Below are 12,202 nucleotides of genomic sequence, written 5' to 3' on the forward strand. Positions count from 1 at the left end.
TCCTCTTTGGACAAGTCAGCATTGTTCTGTTGACTTTGATGTAGGGAAACTCATTGAGGAAGGAAGAAACTCTTTTTCAGGAAAAGACATGCATAAGGCTATGAAAGTCCTGCAAGTCAAAATAGATGATTTTGAGACATTTAGAATGCCGAAGGCTGTGAATAATTCACATTTTTCAGATTCACATTGTGTGACACAAGTGTTCAAGGGGGCGGTGAAGGTGGATAATGGGAAAATATTGGATTTCAACAGGTTTGTTGTAAATAATTGATATGTCTTTTATATTTTTGTTATTTATTTCAATTTGCAGGGAGGAGTGGGTCAGTCATTTTGTGGGATATTTTTACCTTGTGCTTGAACAATTTATACTTAGAATCATATTCTCATCTTATTGTTAGCTTGAGTAGTTCCATTAGTTTATTTTTTATCTTACATTTATATAATTTTCCTATTGTTTTCTATTTGTTGGGGAGGAGTGTATGTGGTATAGTTATAATGTATAATGGCAAGCTCCCCCCCCCTTCTCACTCTGCCTCAGGTCGTTTAGTCTGTAGGTCTAGGATGGCTGGATAGAATGTATGTGTTTAAATGACTGCAAAGCTGGAAGGAAGGTAGTACTGCTGGAATCTCTTACTACTACAATAAAACTTCTTAATCAACAACCTTTCAAGACTACCGAGTATGACTTGACACACTGCTTATGCACAAGGTGATGATTCTTATAGCAGTTACCAATGGGACTGACCCCAAGCAGTAGTGTCCAAAATATGGGCACAAGGCAATGTGAGCTCTCTGCACCTTTCTGCCATCACTTTCCTGATGCAATAATCTGAGAGAGACAAAAGACCAGGCTGTGCCTCGAATCTCTCACCATGAGCAATAGAAACTGCAGCCTCATCCCCCACCCCTACCATCTCAGAAGAACTAATCTGCATTATTTTGCTAGCAAAGCTCTCAAGGAATTTTTAAAGATAGACTATCCTCTTCACTTCAGTGAATTGGTCTGCACTCTCAAGCCTGGAAATACACTTCTCCCCTGTGGGGAGGTTATCCTCACCCTCCATCTTGTGCCATGCTAATCCAAGGGCATCCAAAAAAGATATCACTGGATCCCATACTTTGACTCATACGGCACAAGGAATCCTATTACCATGCTTATATACTACACATAAACATATTTGAGATACACATGGCACCTCAGCTCAAGGTTCTGGTTTTCACAGAACAGAGCAACTTTACATGAGAAACATCAGTAGGTGGTGCTTTCCATTACATTGATGAAAAATATCTGGTCACATTATAAATTCACAAATCACGTTATGCTGTCTCCCCCGCTTTATGTGATATACTCAGGGCAAGGATAGTAGCCCATTGCCTAACATGTGGACAAGCTTGGTGCACTACTCTGTCACATAATCGGTCCCGGTCCTCTTGTCAGGGACAGTCGTAGGTCTCTGTAAATGCTAGGTTAGTGTGATGGCAGGGCCAAAATAAAAGCCAGGTACTATTTTCACATCAATTGGGCACTCTATACAGAGCACATTCTTGTTTACCATTAGGGGACATTCCACAAGCAACAATCCAAGTAGAAGCTGCTGGGCTCTTGCAGAATGGGACTGTCACTTCTCCAAGTGCTCACTGCCACCTTTGCACCAAGTTCGGCAGTAGGGCCACCACCATATTTAGCACCGGAGTCTTGACCAACATCCAGCCCTCCTGAGCTCAGGACCCAATCTTCATGCCTCGTGCTCCACTCCTTGCAAAGTTATGGTCAGAGAGAGCACTGGGCATTTCTGTTCCCACACTCATGCTTCTACCTCTTAAATTTCCAGTGTTTGCCTCACATCTGCTGCATTGACCTGAATCTTCAGCACCCATTTCCATCTGTGTTCTTGCTGGTCTGTCCTGGCACCCCTTTAGTACTCCATCAGGGCCAAACGGGCTCAGCTTCATCACTTCACACATGGAACAGCTGCATCGAAGACCAACGACACTCCACTCTGTGGGTATTCTACACCCTTACATTTTTTTGTGTATAAAACTGTGCACCACTGCTCCTAGTATCTCACAGGATCACATAGGATATTAGAAGGACCTCCGGACTCTAACGTTTTAGCATTTATCCGATATCTTGCTGGCCATAACCTTCTAATGGTAATGTCTTGCTCAAATTCTAAAAATATTGTAACAGGTGTATTGAATGGTATCCTTCACTATCCAGAATGTTAATTTTTATATTCCCCATTCTGCCAGCTCACTTGAAGTACCTCCTTTCATGGTGGGCTGCAGGCCATTTCAATTTAAGGGCCGCCTATATGGTCTAATGTCAGAAAATCAAGTACGCTGTTGTGCTACTCATCCTTACCAGCTAATTAGTAGTTGTCTGTACTGCAAGGAGGAACTGACTAAAACATTTCACTAGATAGCAGTCATTTCAAAATACATTTTGGAGTACACTTAATCAATGACTGTTGTGTGGCCTCCTGTTCTTTTTAAGCGCATCACCAAATGCTTCACAAAGTACTTGTTTTTTTCCACCTATCTGAAAGGACGCAAGTAGTGACATCTGTGGTGACTCAATTTTTGTCCTGGGCAGTACCTTTCTTCTTCTGTTTCCCCTTCCTGAAAGCGATGTGTATCGATTGTCATTTCTACTTCGATGTGACACTAAACCAAATTGGTGTTCTCTGATGTGCACATGGTGGCTACAATGGCCTTTAAACAGTGCATTGCATGAAGTACGTTTTTTCATATCTGACCGTGGTAGGGCTTTTTTGTTTTATATGTGGAGCCCACAGCCAGCTTAGCCCTCCCCTTGCTATATACTTTTCCCTAACTGTAATTCTTACTGCACTACTCTCAGCCAGTAGCTATCACTGCCCATAGATCTCCCAACTTGCACCTGGCATGCACCTTTTCTTGCCCTTTCCTCGTTTTTGCCTATACTGCTTTATGCCCTTACTTCTCCCAACCTATACCTAGGCTGCACCTCTCACAGCCTGTGCCCTCACCACATGCAACTCTCCCTGCTTAGACCTATGCCTCATTGTACCTCTCTCAGACGCACCTCTTTCAACCAGACTGCTCCCTTCTTGCACCTCTCCTTGCCTGTACCTGTCCTTGTCTGCACATCATGGTGCTCGGATCTCTACTAGTCTGCACCAGCCCACACCTCTCCTTCCGCATTCTGCTGTTCCTGTCTCTGCCCATACCTCTGAGATTTCCTACCCTTCCCCTTCTGTTTCTATCCAACACGTTATTTAGGCGTCAGCATTGGTAAAGCCAGCAGGTCTGGCTTATAATTGAAAAATGCAGATCGTACCTAGTGGCTTTGTGTGTGCTTGTTGAGATCTGTGTGCTCGCTCAGTTCTTGAAGGGGTTTAAGAAAGGTTTGGATCAGTGCCACATCTTAAAACACAGTGTCATAGTCCGTGGTGACGCCTGGCTCCTGGATTTGAGCATTCGCATAAATGTTATGTGAAATTATCCCACAGTTGTAATGTATTTTACAGTCCAAGTAAGCTCAGTCAAAAGGGAAAGTGAGCTTTAGCTCTGATTATGAGACTTAACTTATTTATTCTATAGATTTGATTTTAAGACACCTCTGTCATTATGCTTCAATATTCGCTGCTTAGCATAGCAATAAAACACTAAAATCTTTTGGATTGAGTCTTGTGCAAAATGTTTTGAGAGAGCAAACATGGTCACATAACGGAATCATTTCAGCAAGTACTTCCTCTGCAATGGCTATGCTATATAACCTTCCTTATGCACATTTTTTAAACGTTAATAATCAGGGCCATCACACAAACTTTTCATTTGTGCAGAAAGAGAGCAAATCGATTTGCAAATTTTCACTGCTTGTATGATGTGGAACAGGATACGCAAATTTTGCTCGAGCTGTAACATGCAAAAAGGTATGCATCAGCATTCACTGGATTAACATAAGACTTCTTTTTATTAATCAGTATCAGGATTCTTATAAAACATCTTGATCAAGGAATAACTCTCTATATGTGTGTGTGTGTATATATATATATATCAAAATGAGTTTGCACTGTTTGTTTCATCTAGCAAAAATGCTGCAGGATAAAAATAGAGCAAAGTTATTGTGCTTGAAACTTCAGTATTCTATAAACTGGAAAAAGTAGCGAACGTGAAATGAATGAATTGCCCTGATTTTGTTTTCCTCATAAGTGCAACATTTCTAGTTATGTCCATTGTAATTCAGCATACTTAGGAATAGAGGGAACAGCATACATTATTATTTAGAAAGTTAATGCCCCCTGTAATACTGGTCCTAATTAATATTTTGTTCCCTTCATACATTTATTACAAATGAAAAATGATTGTAATTCTGGAATAAGCCGAAAGGAAAGAGGCAGAAATGGGCATGGATCCTTTAGTGCTACTGGAAATGCTTCATCACTTTGTCTAATTCTTTTGTCTCTCAAAAATCATTTCAGACGCTTGAACTATCCAACACCTCCAAAGGCCGGGTAACCTGGAAATTGGATCTTGATCAAGCAGGAAAAGCTGTTGATGCTGGGGTGTTCAGATTCACCAGAAAGTTTGGTTATCTTGACCCAGGTCAAACAATCATAATCACTGTGAGCTTCTGCCCAGGTACAAAGTGTGTTCCTTTTCACATGCACTGATTTTTGCAAATGTATTCCATATCGTTATCTGTCTGTGGTACTAACTTAAAGCGGCTACTTCAGTAGCATGGCAGGTGGCAAGCACCTTTGTATATGCTGTAACATAAAACAAGCGGGAACACCGTACTGCGCTGTGAACATCTTTCTTTACGCCATTTAAAATTTGCTTGGGTGAGGAAGCAGAACATCTGCTCAAGAAGCTATTGATAAATATAGACAGATGGTCAGAGAACACGCACAGGACTGTTTTAGAGACCTCAATTATTAAAGCAATTTACACTTTAAAGAAGGTAATAGTTTTGCCTAGCTGCCTTCCATAGCAGATATATGCTGACAGCATACAGCTATACCTAGATAACCCCAGGGAAGATGAACACGTCATATAGAGTGTATGTCAATATCAAGTGTCAAGCTAGTATTTTCACTTCTGTCTTGCCAGTGATCAAGAAAAATATATGCCAGTGCTGAAGATCTTACATTGAAGTACCACTGAGTGACCTGATGGGAAGACTGACTTATTGTTAGGACGTCAGAAGTTTTTTCTTCTTGAAGGACTTCTGTATTGTAACTCATTTCGGCCTACACGGCATCAGAGCAATGTACACCATTATTCAAAAAGTTAAACAATGTGATTAAACATCCATATGGCATAGAAGGTATTGTGTTTTCAGGTGTTTAGTTTTGCAACAATATTAAAGCTTTATATTAATGACCAATAAATAGCCAACATCATAATAAATGGGATTTTGGCAGAATCACTAACAATTGAAAGAGGAACATGGATGCAACGTTTTCCCTTAATGTTCAATTTAGCATTCAGCTGCAGTACTATCTAGTATAAAAAGAGGCTCTGAGTCAATAATTCGTCTCATTTTTTCACCTGGCTTTATATAGCCTGTGTCAAAAACCAAGACAATGCGTTCCTCAAATTCTTGTCTTAGAAGATACATTTCATAACTTCTCAGACTAGAAAATAAATAAATTGGTCTGAATCACTCCTAGTGACCATCTCTGAACTAGGTACGAAAACTGGCTATATCTCACTACCATTTAAAGGAGAAGCAAAACAGTTTATTTGATTTCTGATTCTCATCACACATAATGTAAAAAGCCTTGTTAGCACTGCTCCACAAAAGTCTTTCAGATTTAAAAAATAAAAACATGTTTCACTGCTGCCAAGGTCTGCAACTCAGTGTGCAGCCTCTACCTAAACTATTCTAGCTATCACTACTTAGCCCTTCCCTGTTAACATCGTATATACATGTATCTAGAAAATGTAACCATAGAATGCATTTGGTCTCTTACAAATAAAGCTCAAATATATATCATAGGTAAGTTGAAAATCCCAAATACAGAAATACTCATTAGGTTCTCTTAGCTGAAGATATCTCACAAATATTTAATTCTATCTCAAGTGCAACAGTGGTTAGTAAATTATTTGCCAGACTTTCTAAGATGGTTTGTCTCACAGAAAGAAGATGCAATAGACAAATTTCTTCAGCTGTGCTTTTTGCAAAAAGGTTAAAGTTCCTGAACAATAAAACAGGCAATACTCTTTTAAAATGCTGTACTTCAGGTGTTCACACATTGACTTCGTGTACTTTAGGAGGCATCATATGCTTAATGAAATTGCCCATTTGTATGGCAAGTCTGACAAAAAATTGTTTTGTTCTGATTATACATCAGTTTTCATACTTCTATAAAGTCCAACTTGTTAAATCCAATTTAATCATGTTTACTGTAATAATTTTAATTTTTGAACTGTCTGTTTATTCCAGATCTGATAGGTTTGCATTAACATATCTGATTGCACTAGAGCTTACCTATGAGATTGTGTAAAAAACTAAACAAAATCATTAATAAAATAAAGTTGGCCCTATAATTTTTTGACAAGTTATGGTTGAAACATATCACGTCAGCGTATTTATTAAATAATTCAGTGAGAAAATATGCATAGTGCACTGTTCCTTAGCAGGGTAAAATAAGTTAATTTATGTAAATATGTAATTGATTATAGAAAGATGTATTATATCATGCAGGGCTGGCTTTTGGGCGGTGCGAGTGGTGCGACCACACTGGACGCCGACCTCAGGGGGGCGCTGTGTTTAACAATAACTTCCAAAACTTGCGACTTAAAAGAACCTGCTGAAAAGTTCCTTGTGCGTTTAGCCTTCAAGAAACAATTAAAATGTCAAGATACCATTTGTGTTTCTGATAGAGAGAGAGGTGGGAGTTTTGCCTAGTGGCAGCTTTGACTCAACATAAAGTAGCATAGAGGGTTAATATGTCGGCTGCAAAAAACGGAACTATGGGGCATATTTAAGAAAAGTCTTGCACCCCTTAGCGCCCCCCTAATCCCACCATATGTGCGTCATATTTAAAATATGGCGCACCACGACGGTAGTTAGGGGACTAGTGTTCGAATTTTTTTACGCTAGTCTGGCACTTTGCAGGATTAGCTAATCTTGCAAAGCACCCAGAGGCCCATTGTAACCAATAGAAGCCTCCTTTTAATGCCTGCTCTTAGCAGGCGTTAAAAGTGCTGGAAAAAAATGACGCAAAGAAATTTAAAAGATTTCTTTGCATCATTATTTTGACCCCCTAATGGGGGATGCCCCCTTTGCATACATTATGCCTGGCGCAGGCATAATGTAGCGCCAAAGGTTACAAAGTGGCGCAATGGCTGTATTTCACCTCTTGGATTGAAGAGGCCCGAGATGGCTTCAGGATTACGCTTTCTCTGTATTCTGTGTTCACACATTTAATTGCAGCAGCCGCATGTTTAAGAATAGCACTTTGGCCAATGGCATCTTTTTATTTACAAATTAAGCAGTGCCCTATGTGGCATATTTGAAAAAAGTTGCACTGTACACAGTGCTGCACCACTTTTCTTGCGCCCTTTAGCAACCCCCCAAAGCCACCATGTGTGCGTCCTATTTAAAATATGGTGCACCATGGCAGTAGTTTGGGGACTAGCATCAGAATGTTTTATGCTAGTCCAGCGCATTGCAGGATTAGCATAAAAAATGTTGACGCTAGTCCTGCAAAACACCCAGAGGCCCATTGTAACCAATGGAAGCCTCCTTTTAATGCCTGCTCTGAACAGGCATTAAAAGTGCCGGAAAAAAATGACGCAAAGAAATCTAACCGATTTCGTTGCGTCATTATTTTGACCCCCCCGAATGAGGGAATGCCCCCTTTGCATACATTATGCCTGGAGAAGGCATGATGTAGCGCAAAGGGATACAAAGTAAATATGGCACTGTGTTTTTGGCCTTCTAACGTCACATTAGCGTAAAAAAAATTGCACTAATGTGGCGTTAGAATGGCGCTAAGGTTGTCTTAAAAATAACCCTATATTTTATGTGGCTGGTCGAGTGGATTGGTAAAGTCAGCCTTTACAAGTGCTTTAAAACACATGAATGTATGTGAAAGGGGAGCGATGGAGAGATGAGGGGCACATTTGCTGGATGGTAGTGAGTGAAACCGAGGAGGAGGTCATGGGGTGGGAGGGGTGCCACAAACTGTCGCACAGGGCGCCACCTGTCCTAAAACCAGCCCTGATTTCCTGTTTGTGTCTTTTACCTACTGTTGACATAACTTTAGATGTAGTCTTTGAACATTTTAATGCTGAATTCAAGCCAATATAGTCTCACTGTGTTTTTTGAGATAGTTCCCTATGTATATTCTTACCTTGATATTCTTACATTGATTTAAAAAAAAAAAAAAGTGGTGACTAATTTTCCATGACTTGAAAGACCTTATAATGTTCCAGGTCTTAATTCAGAACCTGCATCCTGTATGATGATAATTTGTTTGATTCTTGCATGTCCTGCTACAAGCAGGTGGTGAGTGCTCTTGATCACCTAATTCTTGAGGGCACCTGGATAAATTTGTTAATTAGTGATGTGAGACCACTCACACCAAGGGTCCAATTAGGATCTTGGCGGAATGTATACTCCATCACAAACGTGACAGATATTCCGTCCGCCCTATTACAAGTTCCATTATGTCCTTTGGAACTTGTAAAACGGCGGGTGGGATATCCGTCACGTTTGTGATGGATTATCCCATCCGCCAAGGTCGTAATACGCCACCAAGTCTTCTGCCAGAGTTTCAACTTTGTGTTATTGGCTTTTTTTGTTTCCACAGGCTGAATGGTTCATAATGATTATTTTTCCACAGGCTGAATGGTTCATAATGATTATTTAGCCCTATAAACAGTCAAGGCCACTGCCAAAGACAGCTTTTTAAAAGATAGACTTTAGAAAACAAGGCAGTTTTTCGTAAATGGTTTTCATTGCCTATTTTCATCCTTTAACAGTTGGTAGGTCCAGTTCACAGATCCACAATTAGTGGTATTGTGTAATCAGTGTAGGTAAATGTGCTAACAGATTCAGATTTACCTTTGTGAACTCCTGTTACCCCTAGGGTTGCAAGGGTTACAACTTAAGACCAGTATGTCAGAGGAAAACCAGCTCTGCCTATTTCACAATAATTGGTATTACATACTTATCCATGGGTTGTGACAGAAGTACTATGTAAAATTGGGGGTGGCATTAGTCCTTCATTATTAGCAGAATAAGTAATCTACTATAAGTGTGTGTGTGTGTGTGTGTGTGTGTGTGTATATATATATATATGTATGTGTGTGTATGTGTGTATATATATATATATATATATATATATATATGCTCACAGAGTGGTGGTAGCTACTCTGTAGTTACAATTAGGGTGACCAGAGATAGGGATTTTTTAAAAATGTTTATCCTGTAATAACTTTGCACCCATTTGACAAATGTCTGTGAAACTTTGAAGACCTGGTGAGTTTTAAGGGTTTTTAGTTTAGAGATATATGTAGCTGCAGTGGTACCATAGAACTTATGAGGTATATGGTGATGACAAATTACCATGCTACTAAAAAACAAAACGCAGTTCACCGTGCACTGGTATAAAAATATAGAGAACTATATTAACATAAATGTTAACCTGGAAAAAAGCTTTTGGGGGTACCGCAGTAAATCTGTGCTACTCTGTAGATTTAAAAACATCTAGAACCTTTATAAATACTTTGCTCTACCAATTAACACTTTACTGAGGTGGTAATAGTTAGGACAAAAAAACCAAACCTAATATTTCCTACATTGGAAGTCGTTACACCCAGCACGTGTAAAGTTGTACCTAAAACAAAAGTAATACCACGGTACATACTTACTACAAGTCTTTATCTGATTAGCTAATCATTTGCTATTCAAAAGTTACAAGTACGACATATCAGTTTGAAAGTGGCCTTTAAATGATAACTTTAAGATATAACTATAACTGTAGAATTTCTAATGCTTGGGTAAATTAAGTTGGATTTGTATACCAAACATAAATATAGTTCTCCTAAATATAATACATTAACCATTGTTTTTTTATATATATATATATATATATATATTTGCGTGTAAACGTGGACATACATATTTTAATATGGTATTGATATTTTGGTTGTAGAGGTGCTGTTCTATTTTTTTTCTCCTCAGTGGGAGGTAAGATTTAAAAATGCATTTACTGTTAACATGGCCACCCTTTTGTTGACTTTTTTTCTAATTTTTCTATGTTATATTCTCTTCATTAGAAGAAGTATTCCCTTTGTTGTGGAAGAATAGACTCAGTAAACCTTTGTAACATTTAAATAGCCATGTCAATAAATTAACTGTTGATTTCGAAACTACAGCAAATTTCAATATGTTCATGCCAAATCATGATTGACTTTGTTGAACACGTAAATGTGATAAATATATGTTTAGCACAAAATAGCATTCTAGGTACAATGTGGAACTGGGACACTTTGAACAATTGGCATTTTGTATTCAATTCTTGAACTATTTTTTTTTGCACTGCATTCACTTAAACGGCACCACCAGAGTTGTTTCGCTTCTGCATTTTTCTCTTTTTTTTTTTTTAACTATGGAAAGTGCTTTTTAGAGCACCTTGTTTACCGACTGTTATGAGGAGATAAAGTTAGGTCAGGGTTTTTATTCATAAAAGCTATTCCAGCTTTTGGAATCATTTTTTTTTTTTGTTCAATAATGCTCTTTAGAAGGCCGTTATGTTATGTAAGTGCATGTTCCTTCCAACCACAATAAATCGTCTTTTAAATATATGGACATTAGTGTCCTAGTTAATATTTCAACTGGTATTCATTTTTTATCTTGGTATTTGTGAAATGGTGGCTTTAAAGAATTGTCTCACATGGTTAACATGATGTTTTTCTGTTTTATATGTTTCAGCTTGTCAGGGCACATATAAAGCAGAAGTGCCAGTTATCCTGAACGATAACCCAACTAATCACTTCGCACCCTTATACCTCTCTGGAAATGTAAAATCACCAAAGTTATCCTTTGAGCCACCATTTGTAATTCTGACTCCTGTGCCCTTGGATACTGACACAATGGCAGAATTCACAATTTCTCCTTTAGACTTTCCCAGGTATGGCATTTATTTTCAGAGTAGGTCATTTTATATGTGCCAGGCAAGGTAAAGTCACTGTCTGCTGTAACTTTAGCCTGTTTTTAAGCAATACATGTGTTTGCTGTTTACCCCTTTCATTTTGGTTGCATTTTTTCAAGTAAAAGTTAAATATTAAATGTCACATGTAATATAATATAACAAGATATTTGGATTATAGCATATTTTGCCAAGACTACATGCTTCCCTAAATCTCTTAGGTTCTAGAAGCAGTGTGCAGTGGTGAAAGGGATGTGCACAATGTCTGCTGTCTTACTAGAGTGACAATTTATGGTAATGGGGACATACAAAAGCCTTTCCTGTAAATGGAGCACATGTGATTGGGCCTGGTTAGTTAGCTGCCACCTCTGTAAGGGTGAAAATACTAAATGTGTAGGTTTTTTACACTGACCTTTGTGACAAGATGAAATTCCATGTAGTTTTCATTTTTTAAAGAATTTGCTTGCTATTTAAATCTGAGCAGTTGTAAAATTAATGAAAGGCTTTAAAAACGTGTTAATGTTTTGGAAACAGTACTGTTTTTTGCTATTTTGGGTGGTAGTATAACAATGTAATGCTTTTTCAATCTATGTTGAATAACCTAACTTCTAACGACAGATTCCTCCACTTTAGAATACCCCCCGGCGCCAGACTGGATCTAAAGACTTTTTTTTCCGCATAACCCCAGCACTCTATTAGGTGGCATTGTGCGACTCCACACTGACCTCAGAAGTGACGGTTGGAGCTGTATATAAGCAACTCTCTAGCATGCTGAAGTCAGTTATATTTTTCTCTCTGCACCTTTGTACGTGGATTTGGAGCTAGCTCTTAGTTTTTTTTCTCATTGGTTCACACGTTTTTCCCTCAAAAATCTTTTCCAATGTGCAAGAAAAAAAATCCCCTGCTAAATGTTGAGAGCCCGAACCCTTCCTACCTTCCTTTCCAAGTCTTTGGGTAAGTTGAAGTCCAAAAAGAAGCACCAGAAGGCAAGGTGGGACTTTTCCTATCTTGCCACTCTTTCTGAGACGTCATGACGAAGTCAAGGTGCC

General features: G+C 38.7%; 1 protein-coding gene across 1 annotated transcript in view; it reads left to right on the top strand.

Moving 5' to 3' along the window:
- Positions 1-12,202, top strand: part of CFAP47 (cilia and flagella associated protein 47) — a 2,216,809-nt gene that overhangs the window by 302,745 nt on the left and 1,901,862 nt on the right. The window contains exons 24-25 of the mRNA XM_069204610.1: positions 4,467-4,626; positions 10,937-11,135. Coding sequence (XP_069060711.1) covers positions 4,467-4,626; positions 10,937-11,135 — 359 coding nt within the window. The remainder of the gene's footprint in view (positions 1-4,466; positions 4,627-10,936; positions 11,136-12,202) is intronic.

This window comes from Pleurodeles waltl, chromosome 8, assembly GCF_031143425.1.
Source record: "Pleurodeles waltl isolate 20211129_DDA chromosome 8, aPleWal1.hap1.20221129, whole genome shotgun sequence".
NCBI classification, from domain to species: domain Eukaryota; kingdom Metazoa; phylum Chordata; class Amphibia; order Caudata; family Salamandridae; genus Pleurodeles; species Pleurodeles waltl.